The following is a 24691-nucleotide window of genomic DNA, read 5'->3' on the forward strand; positions in this document are numbered from 1 at the left end:
GTGACAGTTTAGGAACTGTTTCACTGGTTCTGTATATTGTTACATATTCAGTTGATGTCTTCAGTAATATTAAGACCAAAGCAGTGATTTTGTGTTTATTAAATTCATATACGATTTACACACAAGGAAGCTGGTCCAAAGCACACAGAAATCAACAGCATTTATGGTGACTCTGAGAAAAACCCTTTCAGAAAAATATCTTTTGTTACAGTTTTGCCTAGCATCAAACAACCCTTTCACTCTTTCTGAAAGATCCTTGTAGGAAGATTCCTGGAATAACATTTCTGGTGATTTGTCTTGGTTATGCTGGGTCCTCCAGGCATGCCTGCAACATATATTTCTATAGGAAATTCTGCAAACTGCTTTAACCAGACCCCGAGCCCAGGCTGCCCCAGCACGCAGCTTGTGCTACATCCCAGGCCTCTCAGATACCTTTATAAACAGGTGGTTCATGCTGCAAGGAGGGAGGACTGGGGGCAGCACGGGCCCCCAGCTGGAATATGTAGCGGCTGACCTCCAATTTTAGCTTTAAAAATAATTAAAAAAAAAAAAAACGAGGGAATAGGGGCAGGTCTTTAAAACCAACCTTGAAGATGTCAGCACCTTAGCACTATCAGCACTGGGAAGTCTGAATTACCCCAGTATTCTCTTGGCCTGGAAGAGACATTCCCAATTTTTTTGTCACCCAAGAATACTTCATCGTATCAGCAGTCTCTGTGCACCGCAGCGTTCTCAGCAGCACCAGCTTATCTGCTGGTAACCAGAGCTGCAGGCTCCTACTCTTCTTGCCTTTCCCAGTGCTCATTCTAGGGGCAGACACTACTGGAAATATGAAGTCCTTAACACCAGAGATGTACTCTTGATGAACTTTGGGCCCAGATATTTGGGTCCAAGACTGGATATACAGATGCCTTGTATGGCCTGTTCAGAGGACGGAGCACAAGCACCAAATCCAACACGTTCAGAAAACATCAAAGGTACCACACACACGCACACCCTATTTCAAGCCTGTTGCTTTCTGAGCACCTTGGATTTGCTGCTCCTGGCCTGCACAGGTGGTTGACACAAGCTCAGTGAATGTATCCAGAATTTCTGGATACCCAGAACAAATGCACAAACTCTTCCAATTCTGACTGAACATATTTTAGAGTGGGGAGGAGAGATTTTTTTTTTCTTTAAAATTATGTGTGAGTGCGTTGCTTAGCTGGGATTCTGCAGATGAAGGGAGTGGGTTTTGCACAGCAGTGACTTGAAGTGCATGAGTGGCATACACACTCACACGCCATTAGTGCTCCCATTTGTCAGACCCTAACAGGCATCTTTAATGCTAAACTACGTAGCCGAGACATCAAAGCAGACAATTTTGTTGGTGATGATCTACCTGGTTAAATAAACCAGCCTTCAAAAGAAGAGTAACACATATTTTATTCAAAAGATCCAAAGCTGTAAGTGTCAAAAGGCCTCTGAATATAATCTCAACAATTGTAAATTAATACCTACATGGCAAAAATGCATACGTAAACATGCAAATCCATATATATATGTGTATGTTCACATTCAGCGTGATTTGGGACAAAACCAACAAATATTGAGGTGGGTTTTAGCTTATTTCAGGATAATGCAGAAGTTACCACACATTTCACCATCACCTAGTACACAACACAGCAACAAAGATGAATGTTTATTTCAATCATGCAAAAGTTTTGTTTTGTTTTAATGATAGGACAGGAGAAGTCTGCCCCATCCCGGTCTCCAGCTGCAAGCATTTTTTGCCTGTGTAACACCCATACTCCATGAGCAGAAAGGTCACATGAAGGTAGAAACCACATGTCCTGCAGGAAAAGCCAACTAGACTTATTGTTATGAGATCCAGCAGCAGTGGCACTCATACTTTCAGTCCTCAAGTCAGATTTTCATTGGCCATCCATGATCACCCCTGTCAGCACATTTCACTGACTGGTGTTCTTATTTTCTTTCTCAAGTCAGAAGATGTAGCAGAACCATGAGTTTTAATGAAACAACAGCCTCTGGAGTATTCCACTCTTCTCTTTAAGCAAAACACATCAATTCTGGCCAAAGACATTGGCACCTGACTTGCACTTTCTCACCTTGGGTAAGTTCATTGAGATTCAAGCAGGTGAGACAATCCAGATACCAAAAGTTATGACCAAATCATCTCTGGATAAATAAGGGTAAAACCGAATTCCCTGCAACCAATTGTCCCTTGAAGATTGGGTCCTTTTTCCTACTCCTAATCTTAAACTGAGAGCCACAATGTTTCTGTACCGCACTTTCCTACTGCAGGAAATAGTGGCAACAGGCTCCAAGTGGCCGGGATGGCACTGTGCGGGTGCGGAGCCCTGGCACAGGCTGCCCAGAGAGCTGCGGGGTCTCCTCCTTGGGGATCTCCAAAAGCTGCCTGGGCCTGGCCCTGGGCAGCCTGCGCTGGGTGGCCCTGCTTGGGCAGGGCTTGGAGCAGGTGGCCTCCAGGGGTCCCTTCCCACCTCAGCACTTCTGTGATTCTGTGCCCTACCATCTGCTGGCCATCTAACATATTATCTTCGCATTTAATAGCCTTTGATCAACTTTTTTCTTTCAAGAGTTTGCCAAGTCATTCAGCAAACAGCTCGAATCTTCTGGCCTCTGCACCTTGCCCCCTCTAAGCAGAGCTGCCTCACCTGCGGGCCAGGAGGAGCTGCTGCTCCATCCCCATCACCGCTGCCAGCACAAATAAAGGCAGGAGCACCAGGAGAAAGGCTGAGAGTCTTCCTGCAGAGCACGGGGGCCTAGAAGCTGTCCCTGCAAGAGGCTGGGCAGTGTTCAAAATGCAAGGAGAGGACAGGAGGAGGATGGCAGAGAAGCATGGGCAGGCGGGAGGAGGCAAGGGAGACAACTGGAGAGGGGCAACAGAAGAGTGGGGTGAGTGCATAAAGCAGTATTTATCCCAAGCTGAAGAAGCCAGAGGTGACATTTCCTATGAGAGTGGCTGTAGGAGTGAGTAGGGTCTTGCCCTTTGTTTATTGCTGGCTTAGAGACATTCACTGATTTCCCTGAAGTCCCAGCTCTTAGACATGTGCGACTTCATCAGAACCTTAATTTTCATCACAGGGAAAGAAAGAAAAAAGTCTAGCCCTCATAGTTATAGGATAAACTCAAAACCTCGGGAGACAAATCAAAGAAAAAAAAAATGTATTCATATTTTAGAAGTGACGTGGTGTCTGAAGCAGATGCGCAGCTCACACGCTTGGAGCTAGCTGCATCAAATGAGACTGTGTATGTATTTGCTTGTAAACAACATCTTTATCCTTGAAAGCAGCACTTCACTTTGCTTCTAAAGAGACTTGTTAGACAGCCACATAGTACTGTAATGTTTACCTCTTGCCAGCAACTTTTTCATTTCTGGCTCTCAAGCTCTGACCAAACGAGTAATTTTTCAATCATCAGCGAATAGGCTCGACAGTTAAGATTTATTGCCCCATAATTACGTCTTTAAGGTCAAAAAGTTTAAGTGTAATAATAATAATAATAATAATAATAATAATAATAATAAAACCTGGGCCAGAAAATAGCAGCTGAGAATGCTGCTGGAACAATATATATATATATATACACACAAAAAAAAAAAAAAAACACTTTTTATCTTTTATACACTCAAATAATTTTGTCCAACTGCAGTAACGACTGACACTTTTTTCTCCTCATTTTGAACACACCTCTAAAACAAACCACAACAATGGACAAAGCTTCCTGCACCCACTTCCTGCTAGGAACCATTCTAATTCTTTGAAATAAATATGTTTTGGGTTATTTTTGTAAGGGCAATGTTTAATATCAGTCCCCCAGTGTGTAAATGTGTAGAATACACCAAAGATTTAACATCTGCTGCAAATAATTATACAGAGGATCTCAAGTCCTCTATTTTAAGATTATTAGGATATTGTACAGGTGGCCAAATTATTAAAATATGGTTTAAATTCACCACGCATTAATTTTCATAACACGCATTGGGTCCTGAAGCCTGGAAGCCACATGTCAGCACCAGAAAAGGCAAGGCTGGCTTGCTGCTGTTCCGACATGAAAGGCCTCTTTCTGGATGTCGCAGTGTCCCGGCTTAGGCCGCGGGCTGCTCTGCAGGAGCCCTGGGCTGCAGCCCCAGGCAGAGGTGACACAGGGAGCTAAGGCAGAAGGCTTTCCTCTCAGACAACTGACTGTTTCGGTGAGCATTGCTTTCTCTGGCCCCTGCTGATTAAGTCAAGACCTTTACCAGCTGACCTGAATTTTAGGGTCCGACTTGAGGTGCACGCAGCAAGGGTAACGCAGGATGAAAACACCACAGCCAAAAAAACCGCTTTTGATCCTGCTCACAAAGCACTATAAAGGACTGAAAACTAAATAAATGTGATGTTATAGCATCCTACTTACTCTTATGGAGCAAGACTTGTTATTTATTTCCATTACAAATGAGCTGCTTCCCAGTGGATGAAGAGGAGCTTCTTGCCTGCTGCCGAGACACAGCACAGAGCTCTGGGGACATCGCTGGAGAGTTTGGCTCCCATCTGTGAGGAAGTACGTGATTCACACCGGCACACGCAACGTGAAACCCACTTCTGCAGCCTGTGGTTTTACTGGGCTGCTCTGAAGACCACAGAAAATTTTTAGCACGGGAACTTTTGCACCTTCTTTGGGGGAAGCACTGGCTGTTCTGCTGCCAGGAGAAGACGCCCTCTGCCCCACGGTGCAGCAGTACATGCCATTACCCGCAGCACCGACTGAGCTGCCCGGGTCTGAGACCTCAGCCAGAACAGCTCCTGTTTTATTTCCTAGGAGCAGGCAGGTGTCTTTGTGCCTCCAGGTGATCCCTTCGAAGGCAGGATGTGTGACCAGGAGAAGGAGCTGGGATGGTGCTCGGTGCTCATGTGCTCTGAGCACCCCTGCCATGAGCCCTTCCATTCAAACAAGAGGTTTTGTGTTCCAGCAGCATAGTGGGTTTATGTGGCAAGGTTTTGGTAGCAGGGGGCCATAGGGGTGGCTTCTGTGAGAAGGATCTAGAAGCTGCCCCATGGTAAGGGCCCCGCTGCTGACCAGAGCTGAGCCACTAAGTGATGTTGTTTGCGCCTCTGTGAGAGCATATTTAAGACAGGGGAAAAAAAAAAAACACGCTGTGCCACACAGCAGCTGGGACAGTGAGAGGAGTGAGGAACAGCCTTGCAGGTGCCAAGGTCAGTGCAGCAGGAGGGCAGGAGGTGCTCCAGGCAGGCAGCAGCAGTTCCCCTGCGACCTGTGCAGAGGCCCCTGGTGGAGCAGGCTGTCCCCCTGCAGCCCACGGGTCCCACACGGAGCAGATCTCCACGCTGCAGCCCGTGGAGGAGCCCCCGGTGGAGCAGGTGGATGTGGCCTGGAGGAGGCTGCGGCCCATGGAGAGCCCCCGCAGGAGCAGGCCCCGGGCCGGAGCTGCAGCCCGTGGAGAGGAGCCCACGCAGGAGCAGGGGGTCTGGGGGGAGCTGCCGCCCGTGGGGGACCCGTGCTGGAGCAGTTTGCTCCTGGGGGATGGACCCCGTGGTACGGAGCCGTGTGGGAGCAGTTGTTGAAGAGCTGGTGCCTGTGGGCAGCCCCCGCAGGCTCAGTTCGGGAAGGACGGCATCCCGTGGGAGGGACACCGCGTGGAGCAGGGGCAGAGTGACCGTGAGGGAGTGGTGGAGATGAAGCATCAGGGACTGACCCCAGCCACCATTCCCGGATCCCCTGCACTGCTTGGGGGGAGGAGGTAGGAAAGGGTGGATGGGGGGGAAGGTGCTTTTGGTTTCTTTCCTTTGTTTCTCACTTCTCTAGCTTGTTAGTAATAAGCAATAAATCTTACTATCTCCCTATGCTGAGTCTGTTTTGCCCATCACAATAATTACTGCGCAATCTCCCTGTCCTTATCTCAACCCTTGAGCCCTTTTCATCGTATTTTCTCCCCCTTCCTCTTAGAGGAGGGGGAGTGAGAGCAGTTGTGGTGTAGCTCGGCCGCCCACCCGAGTAAAACCACCACAAGCAGGTGTTATACTCTGAATGTATTTAGGTAACCACATCAAGGACCAGACTCTTACTACCTGATGGTGAATAACATCAGGCATGGCTGAGGCCGAATCAGAACTGAGCCAAAAAAAATCAGAAATAAACCCGCACAAAATCTGTTTTCCAGCACTGACTTCTCCTCAATTTTTTTTCTTTTAAATGCAAGTATTCAGCTAATTGAAAAGGTTAATGAAAAACTGAAATTTACATGAGCCTTTGAAAGCAGTATTGCCACAAATGAGTGCCACAGAACTAACTAGCCTGCAGTTTTCATTTCTGACCTTGTAGTCACCTCCACATCGGCATGCTCCAAAAAAGCAAACAATAGGACTATTGTCCAGGAGGACACAAAACAGAGCATTTCCAGTTATAACCAACAAAGTCTTCAATGTCGATTATCCCAGACAAACCCGCACCACCCAAAGTTTCTTTACGTGCCAGGCAGGGTGTCAGCTGGGAGCCGTAGGGATTCATGCTTAATTTTCTTCATTCCTAAGACCTCTGCAACAAGAGTCGTAGGAGCAGAAGTCAACGTTCACAAAGATAGAAAATGTGCTTACAGTAATCCATAAGTGTAAGTCTACATATTAAAAACCCAGAGATTGAATTATTTTGTTAAAATCTACTAAAATTCGATAGGCCTTTTCAATACGTTCTCACATGCACCCTCATGCACCTCACAGTGAAATAGATAAAGTACAAACCATAAGGGAAGTTGCTGAATCACCTTTTTTTGTATCCACTATTGCAGAGCATCTCTTCACACGTGGCACTGCAAGACCACCTCAAACGTGCTTGTTTCCTGCCACTCTGCAAAAATTACCAAACTGATGGAGCCCCAAGGGGGGCTCTCAGTTCCCACTTCAGGTGAAAGAGTTTGGTACCAGCATTTCCCAAGCACTGCACAAAAGAACTGCTTGCTGCTGACAGTATCCGTAGGGTTCATTGCGGGGGCTCTCCAGGGTTAAAGGATGGAAATAGCCTGACACAGTACTTCACACTTGCTCTCTGTGCTTGTTCTGTACTAAAAATATCTTTTTCAATCCAAATTGGAAGGGAATTAAGCTGAGCAGCACATAGGCCTTCCCTGTGACCTGTCTGAGTTACCCAGGGCCAGCAGGGAACAGCCAACACTCCTTGCCCCCGCTCCTTTCCTATTTCTCAGCAGCCGTCCCAAACCCCAGTTTTATAGGATGATCAGCATGAAGCTTTTTTCAGCTGTGCCATCGCCTTCCTTTTCCATACTGGCTGCCTCTGCTCTCACACAACTGCAGCTCTTCTACCCACAGATGTTTAAGCAAGGCCGTGCACTCACCACTCATCTGTTCGGCTGTGACACTGCTGCACGTAGTGGTGGTGACACTTTTGCCTTCATTCCCCTGACTGTTAATTCTCTACAAAGCAGTAGATGGCTTCAAAGAGCTGGTGGAAAAAATATATGTATTTTTCGGTAGATCATGAAAAAAGAATACGAGTCTGAATCAGACCTAACAGAAGAATTCAAATATCAATCCCAAACACAAGAAATATAGTGCATTTAGCATATGAAAGCATTCTGTAATCCTCTATCAGAGGGGAAGAACCCAAGTTTTTTTTCAGGAAATGCCTATGTTTAGAAGCTGACCTTAGAAGGTATACCACCATTCTTACAAAACACTTGCTGCTTTAAAGCAATTATACAAGCAAGTATATAACCTCCCATATAAAGAATATTTTAAGCATTTTATTATACCATTATTTGAAAGTTTTGTTTTGTTTTGTTTTTTTTTTTTTTTTTTTTTAATTAAAACAAAAGAAATTATAGCCTGCCATTCAATCTTTAATTTTCTTTGCACATACACACTGTTTGGGGTCTATGGTTTCCTCCCCTCACTGAAGACATCTCAGGACACCCTGCTAAAAAAGTGAAAGCAGTGCTTTATGTTTTTATCCTGGCTGGTTAATGGCTTCCCACAGTATTTATTGTATGAAATTCAAGCCATTTTGATCATAAACTATTCTAGGCTATTTATCAACAGCATCTCTGTTTCCTGTAAAGTAAGAAAGTCCGACCTCAAAGCTCTGAGCTAGGCAGAAGTGCCCATTACTGCTAGCAAAGATTTTAGTCTACAATGCTTAAAGAAAACAAACAAACAAACAGAAAGAACACCTAAGGTTGTACAAAATGTTTTTTTTTTTTTTTTAATCGTTTTCATTACCTGCAACGTTTCAACCATTTCCAAGTTTCACTACAATAATTCTGTTTCTACTTTCAGCATCCTGATCCAGATTTATTCCCACAGTTCATCTTGCGAGCGCTCAGGACGCTGGCAAACCAGGTCCCAGGTACCTCTGCTTGGCCACCCTCAAGAGAGGCAGACACCAGCTGCATGCCAGGCACCATTCATGAGGCTCGCCCAGCATTATGCAGGAAACTTGCCTGAAGTGGAGGAAGAAACAAATTCCTCCTCCTTCAGCCTTGCCCATCTTTGACATTGGACCTTTAGAGTACTCGCTTGCCTCAGTTATCACTCCCTGCAACATGGAGAAAAAATGAAGCCAAGAGGGAAGGACCCACACAGTGTTTTAGCTGAGCATCGCCCTTTGGTAGAGCAGGTTTACACGGGAAAAAAGTGCTTAACTTTGTAATTAAAGACACAAATGTCTTTGGGCATTGGGACACGTGTGATATGGTTTAGTGGGGGACTTGCTAGTGTTAGGTCAGAGGTTGGACTAGGTGATCTTGGAGGTCTCTTCCAACCTAAATGATTCTGTGATCGGGGCTGAACAAGAGTTTGCACAGGCAACCTTCCAGAATTTTTCTGTATTTTGCCTCCTCCACTACCCCCAACAATGTTCAGGAGCACGTTAAAGGACAGGAGACAGGCAGGCACTGAAAGCAGCCCTCAGAAGGTAAGCACCAAGAGCACTGCCTTAGTGCCACTAAAGGCTTGGGTTCATTTCTACTGATGAGCCACATGAAGGAGAACTTGTACACTATGTCAAATGAAAAAGGAATAATGAGATAGAGAAAAGGTCAAGGAGAGCACAATTTTTTCATGCTGCACTTTCAGAAGACTGCAGGCATTTCATTACTGGAGAGCCACTGCACTGTACATCACCACACCAAAAAAAAAAGGAAAATGAAAGCAGAGTAATACTGTATTGCTACTTTGGGCTTTCAAGTATGGAGGTTTCATAATATATTTGAATAAAATCCAGATTTCTTGTATTAAAGACTACATTCTGTGTGTGTCTGTACAGTCCTGTACTCTCCATCTGTGCTCTGAACTGCACAGACACCAAGGAGTTACCACCAAGAGCTAGGAGCCTCACTAAATATCCCTGCAGCTCCAAGACTCATGAATTAAGTCCGGCACATCACCTTTGTGTCAGACAGAGCCTTCGAGGAAATAAAGAACATTTCTGTCTAGAAAACGTATTTGCAGCGTGATAAAGCAGACCAGACTTGAGAAAAGGCTGTGACCTTTGCTTGGAAGACAACATTCATCAGCAGAAGAGAGGTTGATGTTTACCTGAAAAAATATTGTCAGCAAGTGGCTTAGATGACGTGAAAAGTGGAAAAAGAAAACTCTTCCAGTCTAACAGTTTGCCCTATCTGATTTGATCACTTGCATTTAGCTCAATGCCCTAAGGAAACAAATCTTAGGCAGTCACATTTCAGACTTGCAGGCAAGAATCCACAAGTCACTTCTTCCCCCAAAGCTTCTGAAGCCATCAGCAACATTTGATAAATGAGTTTAATGTTCGTACATTCTTGCGTACATTACAAAAGCCAGTACCTGTTATAAACAACAAAAACTTATTGCAGGCTCTTATTTTACCAGAAAATATATTCAAATATGAGAAAAATTTTAGTCATTACTCACACCTTAGGAGATACTTGAATCACTAGCTCTGATGCTTCTAGGTGACTCAAGGGGGAAAAGCTGAGCTACTTCATACATATGGAAAAAATAGCATTTTTAAATCAAAATATCTTCTTGCATTGCCCTATACTACTTATCGTGTACCAGGAAAGCTTTCAAATTCACAGTGCAATCCAGTCCGCACAGATAAGGGACCACTATTACTTAGCGTCTTTGTTGTCTATGTGGACACTGGGATTAATTGCAGCCCTGGAGGTGCTCAAGGCCAGGCTGGATGGGGCTTTGGGCAGCCTGGTTTGGTGGGAGGTGTCCCTGCCCATGGCAGGGGGCTGGAACTGGGTGGTCTTTAATGGCCGATTCCAACTCCAATTGTTCTATGATTCTAAGGGAGAGAGAGTGACTTACCATATGGTGTGCACGTGCCCAGACCAACAGATTCACACCAGAGAGAACTACCCCTGCACAAAGCTTGACCTCACCTGCAAGGTCATTCACAGAAACAAACCTGGATGCAGAATGAAACCACTAGCCAAAAGGTACCTTAACAGAAAAAGCATCACATCCCAGGTAAACATTCCCGCCTACAGAGAGTGATCACAGCCTTGGGCAGAATGCTCCGAAACTGTAATTATTCTAGCTTCAAAGTATACAAAGTTTTCAGTCTTTTAATTGTCAAACTGCTAGAGTTTTGTTTGCCACTTTTATTCAAGATGTTCAAGTGTTCTCACATCTCAGCATAAGCCCCGGTAGTAAAAACTGTATTCTGCTTCAAAGGGTAACATTTTAAAACACTGCAAATTGCATAAAAATATATTTACAGTTCTATAAGAGCCTGCATATTTTTTATTAAAGATTTTTCTTGTTCTGTACTTTATTTTTAATCAAACACCTTCAGTATGCAAGAAAACAGCTCATCCAACATGCAACTCTTTCAGAGCAACACAATTCTCAACTTATGTGTACAAACAGATTTTAATTAAAACGCTGTGCAGAAATGGAGAGAACAGCAGGAACCGTGTCCTGCACTTCATGCTTCAAGAGCTTATTTGAAAGTACAGTACCATTTAAAGCAACAGTTTCTTCATTAACTAGTTATATTAACTGAAGTTGAAATCATGTTGTAAGTGATAATCTTTATATCCATAACAAGAATATCCTACTACAGTGGAAACTGATACAGTGTGCAGTTAAAAGCTTCAACAAAACAGAATTCATAGTGGGCCTGCTGAAGCCAAGAGTGGACACTCAGTGGACATTGACTTCAGCTTCAGAGGACATTGACTAAGCTGACCATTTTCAAACCAGAAGGGATGACAGCTCCATGAAGGGAACATGCACCATTCCAAAATTTCCACTGGACATCCAGTGTAAGTCAAAGTTAAATGAAGTAGAGAACTCTGAAGCTGCTACCCGTATTGTCCAAAAGGACAGGCTATGTGCAATTTGAAGATCTCTGTTCAGTGACTACACCAGTGACGCACCTGGTAGCAACAGAAATATTTTCTTAAGCACCACGTACTTAAATAAAATGTTGAGTTAAATAGCATTTTCACAAGTCAGAAATACATGCCAATCCTAATAAACATCTTAAATACACTGTTGAAATTGTCAGGAAATTTCAGGGCTTTTGGAACACTTTAGAATTTGAACTTCTACTTTCCTCTGAAAATCACACATTCAGCATAGAAGACTTTGTACACTTCCTACTATTGACAGCAACTAAAATTATTAAAGTCAGAAGATGAAATTTAAAATTTTAAAGTTCGCCCTGGTGAATCCAGATGAAGCAGTTTGCAAGCCCACCACCCAGTTTCACCAGAAGCTCCTGTCTCTGTCAGAGGTCTGGCACAAGGGATTGCCTGCTCCTGCACCTCTACGGCTCCAGCTCAAGGTCTGAAGCTGAAACTGCCAACAAAGGTGAGCCTGCGGCGAGATACTGCAAACAGGAACTGCAGCAGCTGAATGCAGGCACGCACCTCTTCCTGCCAGACTCGTAGGCGGTGTCATCCTCCTAAACTGCAGTGGTGATTTACGCAGTGAATCCAAGTCACAACCCTTCCACACAGGTCAAAAGAGCTCTGTGTTCCTGTCTCTTCTCCTCATCTGTAAAGCAAGCTTGTTGTCCACTAGCAAGTCTTTAAAAGGTATTTACCATACTTTACTTACTGTATTTTGTATCACTACATATAAAGCCTGTATATGCACATGTACATACTTATATATCTTTTTTATATATATATATATACACACAATACACGTGTAGAAAGATGCAGAGAACATTTGCTTCACCATAGACAAATCTTTAAAGAGGATATTAAAAAAAACTTGTTTCAAACTGAAGTAGAAAAAAATAGGTGTCCTCATTAGATACAGACAGAATACCTTAACTGCATTTCCTCTTTTGTATATAGGGGATACATTTAGATAAGACAATTCCTTCAGGAAGAGAAAAAATTGCTTTTTATATACCAGGTATCTTTTCTACATAAAATTGCTCCTGAAGAGAGTCTCCCATCCCCTGCAGAAGAAATATACATGTTTGTATTGATGAATTAGAAAGTACCAAAAATGAATTCAGAAGTAAAAATTGAGCAGAATTTATTCCACTTTTAAGGGAAAACCACAATTCCAACATGTCCTCTACAGAAGAAACAGGAGTTTAAAAAAGTGCAGTCTGTGTTGTAAGTGTCCTCTTTAGATATAGATATTATTGTGATTTTCGTTGGTTGTCAGCAACTTCTTCAAACTCTTTGTGCTTTCAGATACATCCTAGGAAAAGGAAGAGATGATCAGCATTAGCTACGTTGCTGTTAACGACAAAAGCAAACCAAACAAAAAAAACCCGAGCCCTCGCTGTCACCCATTCCAATTTTCAATACCATGAATAACAGTTTGGTTAACGTGTTAACTGTAAGCAAAGCTCATGTCTTCTGAATGAAGGTATCCAGAAAACTGCTAAAGGCTCCAAAGGAATTTGCAATTTACCAATGCAATGGGATTCCTCAATTTGCGTTCCCCCTCCCTCGTACAGTGGAGGGCCTGCATTTCTGTTGTTTTCCTCCAAAGCTTAAACATTTACACACTAGTCTGGTAGACTTATTTAGCAGACCTGTAACTCCAATTCCTGCACTTAAAGCTGAAGTACTTCAGTACCTATAAACCTCTTCTGTCACTGAAATAGAAGTCCAAGCGGCAAAACTGAGGAATGGATTTTGAATCAACTATACTTCAGTTAAAAACACTTCAGAAAGCAGCAAGACATCTGCTTTAGTAGGCAGAACGCCACGATTTCGGAGCTGTTTGGTTAGTGCAAAACTGCAAAATCATCTTTATGGATTCAGTCTTGTAAGTCTAGTAAAAAGCTGTAGGTTAAAAATTTCTTAAGCAGCTTTTGTGTATCACAAAAGGCAGTTAGATAGAGAGCGAAAACAGAACTATCTTCCATATGCACGTAGAATGTCTAAAAAAGATACATATACATTTTAGACACTTCCAAAGGAAGCTGTAGCTTGAATAATCACAAGAAATTACTCCTTGATATACCAATACCACTGCAAGAGCCTGAAAAGTTGCAGCGAGTACTATTCCAGAAATCACTTCCTACATTAATGAATTCTGTCAGTAAAGCCTGTACCTTTCTGCATAGTACACACGCTCACTCTTACTGGTGGGTCACATCACCAGCCAAATACAAGAAATGACAGACTGAACAAGACAGACCAAATCTCCCATTAATTTTACAATATGAGATCTTACCTTGACTAAATTCTTCAGGGTCTCAGAAGAAAGCAGAGGCTTGAAGGCTTCAATTGTAACCGTGTCCAGTTTGATGACATCAGTGTAACACTGATACAATACTGCAGGAATCTGCCATACTTGACAGTAACTCAGAACTAAATACAAGCAAAAAGAAAACGCGTATTACATTCAGCAGTGAAGAAGCCTTACTTCTAAGTATAAAATCACACTTGATCTTGCCAGAACTTTAAAAGCATGAAAATTTATAAATCAACTACTCAGGATCCTGACTGCTAGAGAAGCCATCCCTTGTTCCCCAGTTACACAAGAAAATAAACTAACAAAAAGCAGTAAAATGCAGTTCATCTTTCTTTCTGGTAAATACCTTCACTGGAAATCACGTATTATTAGCAAACAAAAGTAATAGGAGTTTCTGTTAAAACAAAATCAAAGTGCAAATGAGATAAATTTTCTTTTTCTAGAAAAAACATCTGCTTTTAGCTCTTGCAATGCAAATTTTTCCTCGTGATGCTTCCATTAATTTGGTCCTCCATAATGAGTACATAATAGAACTAAATTTAACTTTTTCATGAGGTCAATCAGTAGTATCGAGGAACCTATTTTAACTTTAGAAAGGAGAAAGGAGTTTATAAACCTCAAATTGGACACTCCCAGAGGGAAATAACTTACCGGAACATGTTTATTTCACAAGAAACTAAAATACTCCAGAAAACAATATACAGTACACTTCGCATAGTTATGCTGAATAATTTGCTAGTACTGATGTCATACACGTAAGTGGTAAAAGGCATTGCGTGTGTTTTTTAGATCTGTCCTTATTTTATGAGGCAACAAAAGATGTTGAATAGTTAAGAATAAACTTTCAAAAAGATAACTTGCTAGACACTTCATATAATTAACTAAAAATTCTAATTGCAATGGGATGCTCTTCAAAAAAATTTATATATTGCTACCAGCAGCACAATAAATGAGATTGCAAAATACCAGCAGCAGGAAGATCTCGCACTATGTTTGGTTGTTCCAGCAGTGGGCAGCAGACCTGCTCTTTGAATTCTTTCGTCTTTAAGGCTTTCAGAAATGGAGATGGAAGTGTTAAAGTGGATTCTTGAGTTTTATAATCAGCTACAGGACACGTTGAAAGAATGGTTACTTGCAAGCCTTCCTTTCGTATATGGCCAAAAACCTGAAAAAAAATGTTAATACATCAGCCAAATTTATCTGCTCACAGTAACGGTGTAAAAACACAAAGACAAATTTCATTTTCAGTTTAGGTAGCAAACAGCTGCCTTCTGCTCCAGACACTCTCCTCTCCAGGATCGTGCTCAGCAATGAAACCAAGGGGAGTTGGCAGGAGGGCTGCCGCTGCTCAGAGACAGGCTTGGCATTGGTTGGCTGGTGGTGAGCAACTCTGTTGTGTACCACGTGCTTTGTATAGTGTTTGTTATTTTTTTCCTGTTTCTCTCCCCCCCAATCCTATTTGTATCCCATCCTATATGTATCCCCTTTCTTATTAAATTGACCTTATCTAAAGCCATGAGTTCTTGCACTTTTTAACTTTCACTTCCATCCTGCTGCAGAAGAATAAAGGGTGTGAGGAAATGGCTGTATAGCGTTTTGCTGTCTGCCAGATTAAACCACAATGGTTTATTTTGTTGGAAGCACCAGCTACTACACATTTCTGCAAAACTTCACTTTCTGCGTTCTTACTTCGTCTGTGATCGCTTACTGAGAAAGCACAAGAATGAAAAGATCTGATTCATGCAGACTGTGAGGATGCACAGTTAATGAGAATTTACACAGCATACAGAACAGGCCCATAACTCACACTGAAAGCAAAAGCACAACACTTCAGTGTATGTTTAAAACTAACAATAACCATAACTTCTAAAAATACACAGTAACATTGGCTCGGTAAAAACTGTGTAATTCTTCTGTTCAAAACCACCTATGTTTGTAATAATACATATGCAAACAGCTGCAAAAAACAGCAGCGGAGAAGACAATGAAGCCACAATAATCTTTCTTTTTTCATACCAATTTAAATGAAGGGGAATATAGCAAAACAAAAACGTTTAAGGTCCTAAGGTTTCTAAACTTTGAAGTCAATCACTAACTCCCAAAAGTGAATTAAACTTTTCAGCAAGCCATGGAACAACAAAAAGCTCGTTTTCCACAAACCTCCGCCTGAAATCTCTAAATCACTCAACGAAGTTACCCCAGCTTTTCATCCTCTTTGCCCTCCCACAGTCTCTCTGGCTGTCTCACAGCGACAGCCTCCTACAGCTCTACCCTGCTCCCGAGGTAATCCTTCTCCGTAATCCTTCTCCGGTGCCAGCTGCCCCAGCTGGCAGGCTGGACAAAGCAGGCACCGCTTAGCTTGGCCTGAGGCCTTGGCAGACACGCTGCTCTGTTCTCACACCACAGACCTGCACAACTTCGGCATGATGTAATGGCTTTCGAATCAAAATGCTTGCTCATCGGATCAGTACAGATTCAAAGGAAGGCAGATTAGCAAACAAGCAGCAATACAAAATAAGTCCTTCTTGCCTGAGGCTAAGATGTGACCCAAATTCACACAGAAAATCAACAGCCAGAAAATTCCCCCTGGTTTTATGTTATTAAAATCAATGTGGCGTTATCTGGTGCGATCTGAACAACCAGCAGCATTCGTGTACTTGAGTTTGTGTACGTGGGGCAGCCCACATAGCAAACAATATATGAAAAGAATGGGATAGATACTGCTTTGGAGGCAGCTTCCTTTAGAGTTCCACCTTGTGAATGAAACAGATCACACCCATTAGTAAGGACACTTTCTACCATGAGTTTCACAACATGTTTATCTGGGAACTGTACACGTTGTTATTTTTTAGGGAAGAATTCTCCCACAGCTGCAATACAGTTGAAACAAGCCATGGAAAGAGATCGGAAAACAGAAAAGGAACAAAATTGGAATTCTCTAAAAGATGTAACTGCACAGTGAGTTACAGCAGATATAACTGGCAGCACTAAAAAATTAAATCAAAGGATTTGCGAACAGATTTGTTCATTTGTTGAGTACTCAGGAAAGAAAGCCACAGTAGAAAGTTACTTACAATACTGTTGTGTTTAGAAGAGTAGAGAGAAAAGAAGCAAATGCAGTAACTTAAAGACCCCCCAGTCCTAAGATTTCATTGCTCTATAAATTGTTTTGACAATCATACCTTTTCAAGCCACTGGAACTGTTGATCCTCAGCAACATAGCAACTACACTGACACAACAAAACCTGAAGGGAAAAAAAAAAAAGGTTGTGTGAGCAAATGGTTTAAAGAACATAACAGCTCATGATCGCATATAAAGGTGGTACGACTGCAGCTGACAACTTGTTAAATATTCTTGGGCTTCTTCACCTTTATTTCAACATGAGCTTTTCATTCATAACTGGTATTAAAACATTCAGCCGTGCAACGCATCATCTTTGTATTGAACTTCCTCGGACAGAACTTCAGGTGATCTCAGCGAGTGTAACAACCCTTCAAACCTTCTGTGAGTTTAATCCAAATACAGCACCATAATCCTTTGTGCTCAGTTTGCTCCTGGCAGGGTGGGGGTTGCAAGGTGGCTGCTCGCTTTTTCAGAAAGCTAAAATGCAGAAGAATTCACGCATAAGTCACTTACTGTTGGATCTGATATTAATCGATAGAACAGGCAGAAAGAATCTGTTGGGAGGACGTTTGTTGTATTGGATGTTCGACACCATTCATTCCACAGTTTCACAGCTCCAACTACTTCCCAACACGTAGAATCCAGAATAAAAGACGACAGGAAAGCTGCAAAATAAATTCTGTTAATTTATAAAGAATAAAATCTCTGTTCTACAAATAAGTAGCTGAACTAGCTGTATTTCTTTACAACCTCCTCAAATTAAAATGTAATAATAGCGTATTTATTGACCACATCTAGCAAAGATCAAGAACATGAGTAATCTCATTGTACCAAGACTTAAGATAAAGAGCAGTTCTAGATATAGGTAGAGATCCCTAACATCAAAAACATGTACTACTAGGAACTGCATTGCTACAATCAACTTTGATTCTGTTAGCATACAGTAAGAACAAATGCTACTAAATATTTAATGCTATTAATTGTTAAGTATTAAATATTACTAAATATTATTAAATGCTACTCTAACACTTTTTTTGACATTTACCAGATTTCTCAGACAAAACAAACACTGAGCCAGCAAGGCAAAACTATTAGGCTGTCTCTAGGAAGCAGACACATGAGTACCCAAGGCTTTGTGACAAAAGAGATACTAAATCAAAAGATCATAAATCAAATTAGTTCCTGTTAAACATATGACAGGTCTAAAATATATCTTTAACTATTTTTAAAGGAAAAACCTGAACAACAAATGTATTGAAAACTTAAAAAGAAAACTACAAAAAACTTTATATCTACGGGAAAAGAGCTACTCAGAAGCTCAAGACCATGGTGTGGGGAGGAAGGGGGAAGGGAGAGGTTACCTTAAGACTCTGGACCTAATGAGTAAATAGCCACCTCAAACAGGACATTATGAACAATCGTAGAATTAAAAGGTAAAAAAAAGGACTGATCAAGAAAAAAAAGATGTGCAAAACGATCATTGTTCATTAGTAAAGAAAGAAGGTGAGGAAGAACTAAAGTCAGAAGTATTCACATTTAAGCTAGACTTTGCCAAGGATGTTAAAAAAATGAAATGGACTTTACAGGAGGACATGGAAAATTTCCAAAATTCGGACAATAAAACCTCAGATATATTCTTATACTCACGTAGGAAGAGTTAATGCACATCCAAGAACTTTAAAAGAAAGTGGTGAGTGAAAGAACATTTGCAATTCTAAGAACGCTAACCAAAATATTTGGTCAGTTCTAAACGATCTGAGGACAGCAGGGATGAAGGCAAGTTCATGTAACTCCAGGCCATCTCACGTGTATATTGAAGTATGGACAGAAACGTTACAGCTTACTGACATGCAGTTTTATAATGTTGATAGTCACCTAACTTGTAAACACCAGACTGCACTGAGCAACCTGTCATCACTGGAAGGAAACTTCCAAATTAACAAACTATCCAGACACCAGACACAAATCAGTTGAAAGATAAAGGGCGCTGTCCCCATTAAGGTCCAGAGAGAAAACAATCTCTGCTTTCTCCCTCTTCACTGAGAAGAGATTGTTTTTCCACGTAAGCTGCTGGAACGAGAACCGTGCTTTATAGGCACAGCCTAACTCCGGCTTTCTCTGGACAGCTCAGCAGCCTCGGGGTTAAACCTGTGCTTCCTAAATGACGGGCTGGACACCCGCGAGGGCTGCAGCACGAAGAGAAAACACCTTCCCCAACTCCTCGCTTTGTGAAGCTCGCACCACACGCCACCCCGTGAGGACCGACCGGCCGGCTTCCCGGCGCGCACCGCCTACCTGCGGCGTTGTGTCCCACGGCGACGACGAACCTGGAGCAGGGCAGGGGCTCCGGGGCGACTCCCGGCGCGGCTTCTCCCGCGGGCAGCGCCCAGCGCACGGCCACCTCCCTGCGACACAGCCGGAGGGGCCCTGCAGCAGCCCGGACACCGCCGCCGCGGACCCCCCCTTCCTCCCCGCCCAGCCTCCCCTCGCCGCTACCTCTTCTCCTCCACCCTCCTGCGGATCTCCCGGTCCTCGGGCGTCTCCTCCAGGGCCTCCCCCGCCGCCTCCTCCTCGTCGTCGTCCACGCCGGCCCGGGACGGCGCCGCCACCACCTCCCCGAAGAACGTCGCCATGGCCGCCCGCCCCCGGCCTCTCCCCCTCACCGCCCCGCGCATGCGCGCCGCGCCCGCAGGGCTCCCCTCAGCGCCACCGAGCGGGCGCCCGTTACGACCGTTAGGGCCGTTAGGGCCGTTACGGCCGTTACCCCCCCCAGCCGCCCCCCCCCACCCGCACACCCCCTCAGCCCGTTACCAAGGGGGGGGGGGGAGTGGAGGTGCCGGGCGTTCGCAAATAATACAGTGAGGTTAGGGTTGAGACGTATAGCTTTACTTTGGTCCGCGTCTACATGTACAGCGCAAGTCTTCGGGACTAAGAGTGATTTCGCCTAACGCTTTTGGCCTGCGCTTTTAGTATTGCCCGCTGTTGGTGCTGTTAGCCTAGTCAGGTCCTGCTTTAAAAAGCAAAAAACAAAAAAAACACCCAAAACACAGAAAACCGGCATCACACATTAAGCAGCTTTAAATAAAAGATACTACTTTTTTTTTTTTTTTCCAGGTCTACTTAAATCACTTTACTTCCCTGAGTACAGCTAGACCAAATAATAAATAGTGTTGAATGATTGCGGTCACCAGGAAGAGGGCAAGGGGGGCTTCTCTGCAAGACTCAGGAGACCCAGTTCTCAGAGTAACCGTGCCCCATTTACAAATAAATAAATAAATACATCCAAACTCATAGGGGGTGAAAGAGCAACAAAAATCCCTTTACCATTTAATCGTCTCCCCTCCTCCTGGCTCCGCAATCTGGGTATAAAAACAAGAAATACAAAACAGTATTTGCTTTGCTTACAAAAGAAAGTGTTACGACCCCTAAGCTAGTAATTTCCTCTTGGATAGACAAATACAGAGGCCAGAATCTGCTCTCAGTGGTCTGGGATCATCACGAACATACAGTGCATGAGTGCAGTATGACAGAGAATACAGCATCTGAATGGCAAGAAAGAAAACCTTCTTTTTAAATCTAAGGCTGAATTATAAATACAAACCTAGCAGCCCAATTTTAGCTGTTTGAACTTAATAAAAATTGTGATGATCACTTATAAAAGCTCTTATACCAGTTTTTACCCCTATATTGGAAGTTATATTTCATAGAACGTTACTTATAAGCAGCTGCTAAACAAAGTACTCAATTTATGGATAACACAAAAATACCAGTTGACTTGTTCTTTTTAACAGAGATGCTGATAAGAGATAAAACACACAAAGCCACTTTGAAGAGTCAGGTTTCATCACTAAACACAACTGTGTTCATATTTTATAAACCAACTTAAAGATTTCAAATAAACATGTACGTTGAATGTACAAAATTCTGCTATTATATTAAAGACTATGCACTAAATAAAGAAAATTCCTGGGGCAAGAATGACATAAACTAGGTTAATCTTGGACTTCATACAGAAGTTTTAAGGAAAAAAATAGTACTTCTCTATACCGAGATGACATTCTAGATCCAAAATGCTGTGATAGTCAATGCACCTTTTGGCACAATGTCAGCACCACTGCTGGAGACGTGGTTCTCACTAACTTCTGGTAGGCAGCACTTGGTCCTTTTTCCATTACTTCACTGCCATTTGCATAAGCACTTGTTAATAAGTCTGATTATAAAGCTGCACTAACATTTTTTTTTTCCCCAAAGCCCTTCCAGATACTATCACCTGTCCAAGCTGCTAGAAAACTAACTCACAAGCTTGCTAGTTCAGTTAAAACGAGCTGAGCTAGGACAGATCTAACACTACCGTATCCCCTATTGAACAAGGAGATCAGGAACTGCATACATCAGCTGTGTGAGAAACTGAACCAGCAGAGGAGAGGCAGGAAAACCTATAGCAGAGTGGGACAGGAGCTGAGATTGCCAAGCACCTCGTGTTGGATTGAAGGCAGTGACCTGGTGGCTTCAGCCAGCACAGCTCCACGAAAAAACAAGGGAAGAATTTAGAGGTGCTACACATTCCCGTTTGATACACAGGCCAACCAAGAATTTATACATTTTTTCCCTGGAGAAATTTTCTCTGATCTCCTATGCAATAATTATTTCTTGACAACAGGAGCCACCTCAAGCATTTCAAAAATCGGTAGATATACTTCAACAGTCCAAACTGATATGTTTAATCAATGCAAAAATCTAACATTAAAGCACTTAGAAGTTTAAATATGGAAGAACAACAGAGATATAGCAAAAAGGTCTGGAATGTAAGAATCCTGCACCTCAAACTTTTCACGCATAAAAAAAACAGAACAAGTGTTTTGTTGGTTTTTCTATTTTATAAAGAAAACACACAAAAACCCTTAGGCCCAAGAGTTCACCTGCATTTCATATTCTTAAGTTTAGTTTACAGGATAGAAGTCACATTAATGATAGTACTACCTGTCAGCATAAACTCTCTTCACCAGCACCAATATGCCTTTTTAATTGGCAAATACACTTTTTCACTGGTAACTGGTCCTAGTTGTATGTTTTCAATTACGAACGTACAGAACATTTAGCATCTGTACTAATACAAGCTGTAATGTTGTTACCTTAGTGACTGCTCATTACGCTTTTGATGCAACACTAGCATCCACCAGATTTTTATAGTGTACATTATTATTTATAAGCCTGTTAATATTGTATATGATTTCATACAGCATTAGAGATGTTTGAAATCTGTTCTTGAATGTTGTATGACCTAGGTAGTATTCCATTGCAGCACCCATAACAATAATACTCAACATACTGCTATTAACCTGTTGCGCAGTGTTTTAACTTCGTTTTTTTTAAACTCTTGTTATATGTAATAAAATACCAGTAAAGACAAAAAAATTGCCCCTATAATGAGGCACATTTTGGCATCTGTGCTAAATGCTGCTACATGGGCAGGCAAGTGCAAGTCAAAATATGAAAAGGAGAAAGTCATGATCTAATCACATTCATAACTTTTTCATAGAAAAATATAAATATATTCCCTGAAATGTAGGACAAGGAAGAGCCAGCATCCGTCGTGAGTTCTAGTGCTATTACCATAATAAAAAAAAAAAAGTGGGCTGGCTTTTCCTCTTAAGGTTACGTTTCACGAACTACGTCACCTAAACCTCTGTCATCGTCGTCGTCATCGTCACAATCGTCGTATCTCACAGTCCGTCTACCCCTATTTCGAGTTCTTATCTTAGAACGCCGATTAGCTCTTCTATATTTGGTGTAATCCAAATCTTCAGAGTCATTTTCTTGATTAGGTTTCCAACGTTTCCTTCGCTGGGGTCTTCTGGAAGGCTTAGATAAATTGGAAGTTTCTTTTCTAATGACGTCTGTTTTTCTTTTTCTCTTTTTTGTTTCTGTGGCATCACTGTAGATACTGTTATCAGTTCCAGAGTCTGAATCAGAAGAACAATTGAAACTGGCTTTTGAGCTTCCTGCAGTCTCAGGTGTTTCCATGTTCTCCGATACTGAGCTTTTTTCATCTTTCTTCCCGCCCGTTTCAGATTCTGGTGTTTCTTTTAAGTCATTTGATAATTTTGATCTTTTGAAGCGAGCTCTAGACTTTCTTTTTGGTACTTGTCTCATATTTTTAGTTTCACGTTTACCTAACTCAGAATCCACCTCCTCCTCAGAGTTGCTCATATGATGGTTGTGAGCTGAAGTTGACTGACCAGAAGTTCTCCAGTTTCTCCCGTTTTCTACCTTGTGGTTTGTGGAATCCTCCCCTGAAGAGTGGCATGCGTTTTTAAGAGCTGCAGCACGGACAGTTCTATGCGTCTGCTTGTTGTTACCATCATTCTGCTTCTGAGTCACTTCTACCTCCACCTCAGATTCCGTTTTTTCATTTTCAGACTCGCTAATATATTTTCTCTTAGGAGCAGATGATTCAGGGCAAGAAAGCTTTTTTCTGCCAGAACACTGTTCTTTCTCATTTTCAGACATTAAGCTAACATCTACCTCCGAGCTGCTGATTGGTTTCTTCCTGGATGCTGCAGATACACCGCCATGAAGCTGCCTCCTGTTCTTTTTCACTGTGTAAACACTTTCTGAGCTTGATAACTCTTCCTTTGTATCACTCATTATCTTTATCTTATTAGCTGCCAGAGTGGCACACCTTCGTGGATTTTTTTTCTCCATCACATTAGACAGCTTTGTATGTTTCTTGTAGTTAATGATACATGTCCGGCTCCTGAGCACTTTTCCGCTTTGTCCAGTCTTCTCAGACGTTGATTCTACAAAAAAGATTGAAAAATGCCTTTTAATAACTTACATTCCTGCAACAGCTAGTTCATTAAGCACAAACACTCCCATGTTTAATGAAATACACAAAAGCATTTTTTGATTTCAACTGTTATGTGGAATTTACCTTAAGCCTTTATTAAAAATACAGCCACCGAGTCCCGAGCATATATTTAACTCTCAGGATTAGTCTTTTGCTTTGAGATGATGAAAGGGTTGTAAATTAACATTCTTTAGCATCCCTCTAGAAATTAGCTTACAAATTACCTAGCTTAGCAAACACCTGCTTTCACACTACTAATACTTCCATCATTAAAGCTGTAATTTTCATACCAAAATTACTTTTTAAAATGAATTATTACACTTTTTAGACTCTCTGTTCAAAAAAGAGATTATTATTTCATGCAGATACAAGCCCTGGATAGATTTCACAATTTTAAGCGCTTTCACATACAGAGAAAGCACTTAAACCGTTCAGTTCCTTAGAGACTGAAACTGCAAGATTACTTCTAACAGGGAATCTTCCAATCAGTATTTTTATTTTTAATACAACACTTGCTTCTTAAGCTGGGCTTTAAAACAGATATTTGATCAGTAAATACCATGAATGATGCTACTAAAATAAATGCTTTAGACATTTTGCATTCTAATGAAAACAGAATTGTTGATAAGATACTGCCAAAAATTAACACCAGAAGTTCTTAAAATAGATTTGCATAGATTTGATTTTTTTTAAAAATTGCTGTTTTGGTGGAAGTGTCTTTTGCAAAGTTCACTTTCCTCAAAATTGATGCCTATCTCCTATTTCTTTGGAGCCATTACTGATTTTTTCACCAAGATGGGTAAACATGGGAACCACAAAATCATCTACATTATATTACATGACATTATTTCCTGATAACAGAATGAACAGCCAATTTTGTTCTAGCTCGGTCTCATTGCTTTTCATGATTCTCTACCTGTACTCTGCAAACAGAGGGAAAAATCACAGCAGCTCCTGTGTATTCCTTTGCAGAAAGGTAGGCAACTAAACATTTTTTCAAGCAAACATTTAGGG

The 24691-nt window shown here is 42.0% G+C and overlaps 2 protein-coding genes across 5 annotated transcripts in view; both read right to left on the reverse strand.

Annotated features, from left to right (window-relative positions):
* Positions 1-10751: 10751 nt before the first annotated feature.
* PSMG1 (proteasome assembly chaperone 1) lies at positions 10752-19492 on the reverse strand. The gene is made up of 7 exons (XM_083827799.1): positions 19324-19492; positions 19123-19232; positions 17341-17492; positions 16886-16948; positions 14670-14868; positions 13683-13819; positions 10752-12695 (listed from the first exon to the last, which is right to left on the reverse strand). The coding sequence occupies exons 1-7, from the start codon at positions 19458-19460 to the stop codon at positions 12621-12623; spliced, it is 873 nt and encodes a 290-aa protein (XP_083683925.1). The 5' UTR covers positions 19461-19492; the 3' UTR covers positions 10752-12620.
* Positions 19493-19697: 205 nt separating this feature from the next.
* Positions 19698-24691, reverse strand: part of BRWD1 (bromodomain and WD repeat domain containing 1) — a 59421-nt gene continuing 54427 nt past the window's right edge. For 2 of the 4 annotated variants that reach the window (XM_083827449.1, XM_083827448.1), the window contains exon 41: positions 19698-23627. In XM_083827449.1, the coding sequence (XP_083683575.1) occupies positions 22483-23627 (1145 nt within the window). In that variant the 3' untranslated portion in view covers positions 19698-22482. The remainder of the gene's footprint in view (positions 23628-24691) is intronic. The other 2 variants (XR_014580955.1, XR_014580956.1) reach the window with 1 other exon arrangement.

The sequence above is a fragment of the Anser anser genome (genome assembly GCF_964211835.1).
Source record: "Anser anser genome assembly, chromosome: 1".
Lineage (NCBI taxonomy): Eukaryota > Metazoa > Chordata > Aves > Anseriformes > Anatidae > Anser > Anser anser.

Bases quoted from the DNA above. Each gene is read 5' to 3' on its own strand.
- PSMG1 (XM_083827799.1), bottom strand. From the start codon at position 19,460: ATGGCGACGTTCTTCGGGGAGGTGGTGGCGGCGCCGTCCCGGGCCGGC. The intron at 19,233-19,323 runs GTAGCGGCGAGG...GCTGTGTCGCAG, and splicing joins AGGAGGGTGGAGGAGAAGAG to GGAGGTGGCCGTGCGCTGGG. The intron at 17,493-19,122 runs GTAGGCGGTGCG...TTTATTTTGCAG, and splicing joins CGTGGGACACAACGCCGCAG to CTTTCCTGTCGTCTTTTATT.